This window comes from Apodemus sylvaticus, chromosome 18 (assembly GCF_947179515.1).
Source record: "Apodemus sylvaticus chromosome 18, mApoSyl1.1, whole genome shotgun sequence".
Classification (NCBI taxonomy): Eukaryota; Metazoa; Chordata; class Mammalia; order Rodentia; family Muridae; genus Apodemus; species Apodemus sylvaticus.
The window spans coordinates 45,100,737-45,106,615 of record NC_067489.1 but is presented as its reverse complement, the minus strand read 5'-3'; the positions used below and the strand labels follow the sequence as shown (position 1 = coordinate 45,106,615).

The window sequence follows — 5,879 nt, the reverse complement described above, 5'->3', positions numbered from 1 at the left end:
GGGTTGGGGCACAGGCTCATGGCTGTCAAAGTTTAGTAACAAAATGGCTTAATGTTTGCGTGATTATTCTGATTTAAGCATTTTCACAGAACGCAAACATCTATTGAAGGAAAATTGAATTACATCATTGGAAGTGACCTCATATTATTACACTCGTGCTTTGATTTCATTGACAATATACCCGGACTTAGAAATGTTAATAAACACGCCAGCAACTTAAAAAAAAAAAAATTCCAGGGAGAGTTGGCTCAGCACTACAGGCAGATCTCCAAGAAGACCTAGGTTCAATTCCCAGCACTTACAGGGCGCTCAAAAGCCCGCATCACTTCAACTCCAGGAGATCCATTGCCCTCCTGCCTCCAAAGGCATCAGGCACGCACATGCAGCTCAGACATGCATGCAAGCAAGAACATCGAACACATAAATTAATAAAGAAAATACAAAAGCACAGTTGCTCTTGAGGGAGAGGAGGTGCGGACGAGATAAGCAGATCAGATATATTTCCTCTTTGGTCCAACCGGCGTTAACAGCTAAAACCAGTTGGCACGGGGTTGTTTATAGTTTGAGGACTAAACAACTTTATAAGGGAGAGGAAGCGGGTATTGTCTGAGTTGAAGCAGGAACCTAAGAAACCGCGGAAACCCAGCCAGATCGAGGGGCGCAAGCGCAAAGGCCTGTCAGAGGAGTCGCTTGTTTTTGTCCTTGTTACACACGCGCTTGGTACTTTTATTGTCCCTATCCCACAAGGCATCCCCAGGTCCCCAAACGCGCGGAGCCCTTCCGGGCCTCGGAACACTGGGTTCCGTTCCACCGCACACAGCGGCCTTGAAGCGGGGAACAGGCGTGAAAGCCGGCTTTTGTTTACTTTGGCCGCGTGCGACTGCGAGCGTCGGAGGGCGGAGACGCGCAGGCGGAGGGAGCGGCGACTCCGACGACGCCAGGGCCCCGCGCTCCGCCCGCTGTCCCGGGCCCCGGGGCGGAAACAGAGCGCGGCGTCACAAAGCGCCGGCGGAACGCAGAGGCTGCCGCACTGGCGCCGCGCGCCCGCTCTGGGCCGGAGGCACGCCCGCCCCTCAGTCGCCTCGGCCCCGCCCCCAGCCGGGCGCGCCCTCCGACCGAGGTGGGCGCAACCGCTGAGTCGCCCGGCGGCTGGGCGCTGCAAAGCATCCTGGGAGAGCGCGCTCGCGCCGGAAGGTCGCACGAGCGCGCGGCGGCGGCGGCGAGGTTATAAAAGGGAGCGAAGCCGAGGCAGGCGGAAGTGGGCGGTTCGTCGGCGCCTTGTTCTGTTGTTTGGTGTTTGGGCTCCTGGAGGGGCGTTCTCGGGAGGGCCGCCGCTGCAGGCCGCACTGACAGGGCCGCTCGCCGCTTCGCCCTGGGCTCTGTGCGCTCGTGCTCGCTCTCCTCGTCCCGTAGGTCTCAACATGGCGCAGGAGGTGTCCGAGTACCTGAGCCAAAACCCGCGAGTAGCCGCCTGGGTGGAGACGCTTCGCTGCGAGGGCGAGACGGACAAACACTGGCGCCACCGCCGGGAGTTTCTGCTCCGCAATGCCGGGGATCTGGTCCCCGCGGCCGAGGAGACTGCAGACGCAGAGAGCGGAACCCGCAGTCGGCAGCTCCAGCAGCTCGTCTCCTTCTCCATGGCCTGGGCAAACCATGTCTTCCTAGGGTGCCGGTGAGTGAGGGCGCGACGCTAGCCAGCCTTCCGGGCCGAGTCCGCGCCCCCTGCCGCTGGACGAGGAGCGCTCGCGGGGACCGGCGTCGCTGGGGAGGGCCGCTGGGGAAGCGCGGGAATCGGTGGCACTGTCGGTCACTGTCTGTCCTCCGAGGGCAAGAGGGGCGTCCGTGGCAGCCCCGACCTCACTGTTGGCGGGTGTCCGGGTGGTGTGCGCCCGGCAGATGGAGTTGTTGACCGTACTTGGCCCGGGAGACCCTGAGTTTACAGGTTCCCTGGCACAGACCCGCCTCCCGAGCCCTAGGGCATTTGTCTGTGGGACCGCAGGGAACAAAAGTTGTCGCGCGGTACTCTTTGATCGCGACCAGGAAATGCAAGTCTCCGCTGGCCTGCGTTCCTCAGCCCGCCAGTACTTTCGGAAACGAAACAAAACACTTCTTGAGAGCGGCTTTTGCTTCTTTTTCAGGTACCCTCAAAAAGTTATGGATAAAATTCTTAGTATGGCTGAAGGCATCAAAGTGACAGATGCTCCAATCCATACCACACGAGATGAACTGGTTGCCAAGGTGAAGAAAAGAGGGATATCGAGTAGCAATGGTTAGCAGATCATAGATGTGAACATACATAGGAGTTTAGAATATAAGTTTGATAAAATTAGGAATTACTGTTATTACTAATTTCTTTTAACTATTCAGAATGTGTATGCTGTATTGATCCAGTTAAAATGTTAAAGCTAAACTGTGTGTGTGTGTGTGTGTGTGTGTGTGTGTGTGTGTGTGTGTCTGTCTGTCTGTCTGTTTTAGGTGCTGAATTTGATAGTTTAACTGTTTTAGATTTTCAAGTCCAATGTCTGATCCCGTTTATTTAATATTAGAAATTAACCATATTAATTGATACTGTTTTAACATATTAATGAAGTTCTATACTTTAAAAGAAACTACTGGTTCTGAAAACTTTTTTGTGCTTTTGTTTGTTTTTGTTTTGAAAGTTTCTCTGTGTACCCCAGCCTATCCTGGAACTTGTTCTATAGTCCAGGCTGGTGTCAAACTCAGGGGTCATGCCTGCCTCTGCCTCTTGAGTGCTGAGATAAAAGGCATGTGCTACCACCCTGCTCTCTGTGCTTTTTAAATGAATGTTTTGTTGTTTGACATATCTGTAGGACTCTAGTAAAATATCTGTATTTTTCTTCTTTCTAGAAGGGGTAGAAGAGCCAGCCAAAAAACGAGCCACAGAAGGAAAAAACAGTTCCTCAGTTGAGCGAGATCGTGGGAAAAAATCTGCCAAAGCGGCTCAGCAAGAAAGCAGTTCATCATCCAAGGGGTCATCCACCAAATCAGAGAGTAGTGGGACCTCAGCTCGGAGCAGCTCCAGTGTCTCCCATCAGAATAGTTCCACAAGTGAAGGAGATAGATCTGTTTGCAGCCAAAGCAGCAGCAATTCCTCTCAGGTAACAGCAGCAGGGTCTGGAAAAGCTTCTGACCCAGAAGCTCCAGATAAACACGGTTCAGCTTCGTTTGTTTCTTCACTGTTGACATCCAGTGTGAATAGTCATATGGCCCAAGCCACTGATTCCAGACAGCAAAGTGGATCCCCTAAAAAGAGTGCTTTGGAAGGTTCTTCAGTCTCAGCCTCTCAGAGCAGTTCAGAGATTGAGGTGCCCTTGTTGGGTTCCTCTGGAAGCTCAGAAGTAGAGTTGCCATTATTGTCTTGTAAGTCTAGTTCAGAGACAGCTTCGAGTGGGTTAACATCTAAAACTAGTTCAGAGGCAAACATTTCATCATCAGTGTCTAAAAACAGTTCCTCATCAGGCACCTCTTTACTGACTCCCAAGAGCAGTTCAACAAATACGTCACTGCTGACATCCAAAAGCACTTCTCAGGTAGCTGCATCACTGTTAGCTTCCAAAAGCAGCTCCCAGAGCAGTGGATCTGTGGCTTCCAAAAGCACTTCCTTAGGAAGCATGTCTCAGCTAGCTTCTAAGAGTAGTTCTCAGAGTAGCACTTCACAGTTGCCTTCTAAAAGTACCTCACAGTCCAGTGAGAGTTCTGTCAAATTTGTTTGTCGAAAGTTAACCAATGAAGATATAAAACAGAAGCAACCTTTCTTCAATAGACTGTATAAGACAGTGGCGTGGAAATTAGTAGCAGTTGGTGGCTTTAGCCCCACTGTGAATCATGGAGAGCTGCTGAATGCAGCTATTGAAGCTCTGAAAGCAACACTAGATGTGTTTTTTGTCCCACTGAAAGAACTGGCAGATCTGCCTCAAAATAAGAGCTCTCAAGAAAGTATTGTTTGTGAATTGAGGTGTAAGTCAGTGTATTTGGGCACTGGTTGTGGAAAAAGCAAAGAAAATGCAAAAGCAGTTGCATCAAGAGAAGCACTTAAGTTATTTCTCAAGAAGAAGGTGGTGGTAAAGATCTGTAAAAGGAAATACAGAGGCAATGAGATAGAAGATCTAGTACTCCTCGATGAAGAATCAAGACCCGTAAACTTACCTCCAGCACTGAAACATCCTCAAGAATTACTGTAATTTCTCCCAAGTTATCACGGCATCCAGTATCTGGTGTTTGAAGAGAAAAACTGGCTTTTATATAAAACACTGGCTTTCACAGATTTTATATTGCTTTTTTCCAGTTTTGCAGAAAATTTAAATTCTAGTTCTCTTCACGAAAGTAGAGCTGTAAATAATTTATGAATGACAGTGCATATTAAAGGGTATACATTGACAGCATACCAGTGTGCTGTTTTATTTGCCGAAGAAAATACTGTCTTCTATTTTTAATGATATATTAGGTACGATGTGTAGTTCTGTAGAATCTTAAAATTTTTGTACTACTACCAGTTTGGTAGAAATGTATTAATTGTCTACCATGCTTTTTTTTTTTTCTAACTTGATTAAATCACATAAAAGAAAGGGGACCACAGTATTTGAATGTGTGAAAATATACAACTTAAGGTTTTAAGAGTGTTGCTCAGAATATTAACATCTCTTAATAAGAGTAGTTGCCTCAAACTATTTTCATGAGAAGCTGTAAACTTTTTTTCTTTTTCTTCTCTTTTTTTTTGTAGATATAAAGCAGTATAAAGTACTTATTGTTATTTTATTCTGAAGTTGTTTAAAATTTACCATGATTTTGACCGCTGTGGATTCTTAAGCAGGTTAATTTATGTTTTGAGGTAAAATGCAATTTACACTTTCTTAAAACATAATGTTGGTTTCTATATTAAGCATATTTTGTGACTACTATGAACAGACTGATTTGTTTAGATATTAAATGCTTTAAACTATTTTACCTTTTCAAGGAGTTGTGGTTTTTTTCCCCTACCCTGAAGTCGTAACTAAATCTAGTAAGTGGGCTCCTCATTGCTATTCAAGGTACAACCAAGTCGTTTTCATAGTATAAAACACATATTTTAGGGAAGTTAAAGTTTCTATCTAGAACCAGGTGGTTTTGTATTTGCAGATTTCAGAAGACTGTGGAGAAGACTAGAGAGCCGGGGCCAGTTGTTTAGTGACTGTATTCACGTGCACTGCATCTGCTCGTAATGAAGTAGACTCTTATTTCTGCCTTAGGTGATTCTGTTAATCTGATGTGCTTTATTTTTAAGGTCTGGTCTAAGGTATGACTTCCGGCTGTTTAGGAGCTACACCCTGCACAGTAATGACAAAGTATACAGAAAAAGACCTCCCACATTCACTAGTTCTATTGATACTGGAAGGTTGAGCATAAGCACCATTTAAATGTGTGAAAGTTGGTTTATAGTTTAGGAATAATGAAGATGCTTAGTTTCCTGAGCTTGAACTGAACTAATCAGGGATGTTTGTAATTTGCCAGGTAACCTTTTTAAATTATTTGCTTTTTGAGAATGGCTCATTGAATACCAGAGCAAAATCTATATTCTGTAAATGGGCTGCCTTTATATATTGTGGAAAGCAATAACAAGTGAGTTGTAAAAAACACCTTCAAGTTCCTTCTGTTGTGTATTTTGTAAACTAATGCATACCAGAAAAGTGAGCCAAAAACTAGAATAAATACAGTTCTGAAATACATCTTATTAGATGATTTGGTAATTTCCTAAAGTGGTTTGTTTTAAGCAAATTTATTAAAGCTATTGAAAATTTTTTAAATAATAGTAATCTTTTGATGTGGAAGAGTGTGTGCTCTCATAATTTCAACTACTTGACAGGCTGTCAAGAAGAGCTGAG

At 45.6% G+C, this 5,879-nt stretch overlaps 1 protein-coding gene across 2 annotated transcripts; it reads left to right on the top strand.

Annotated features, from left to right (window-relative positions):
* Positions 1–1,145: 1,145 nt before the first annotated feature.
* Positions 1,146–4,970, top strand: Cdkn2aip (CDKN2A interacting protein). Of its 2 annotated transcripts, none has more exons than XM_052162683.1 (3): positions 1,146–1,672; positions 2,139–2,238; positions 2,869–2,961. In XM_052162683.1, the coding sequence occupies exons 1-3, from the start codon at positions 1,422–1,424 to the stop codon at positions 2,875–2,877; spliced, it is 360 nt and encodes a 119-aa protein (XP_052018643.1). In that variant the 5' UTR covers positions 1,146–1,421; the 3' UTR covers positions 2,878–2,961. The 2 variants fall into 2 exon arrangements, with proteins under 2 accessions (XP_052018643.1, XP_052018642.1); XM_052162682.1 differs by having other exon boundaries at positions 1,151–1,672; positions 2,139–2,269; positions 2,869–4,970.
* Positions 4,971–5,879: the final 909 nt, after the last annotated feature.

What these genes read in the sequence shown, in the direction of transcription:
- Cdkn2aip (XM_052162682.1), top strand. Translation starts at nt 1,422, where the DNA reads ATGGCGCAGGAGGTGTCCGAGTACCTGAGCCAAAACCCGCGAGTAGCC. An exon ending in CATGTCTTCCTAGGGTGCCG is followed by an intron (nt 1,673 to 2,138) that starts GTGAGTGAGGGC and finishes CTTCTTTTTCAG; the next exon opens with GTACCCTCAAAAAGTTATGG. An exon ending in AGGGATATCGAGTAGCAATG is followed by an intron (nt 2,270 to 2,868) that starts GTTAGCAGATCA and finishes TCTTCTTTCTAG; the next exon opens with AAGGGGTAGAAGAGCCAGCC.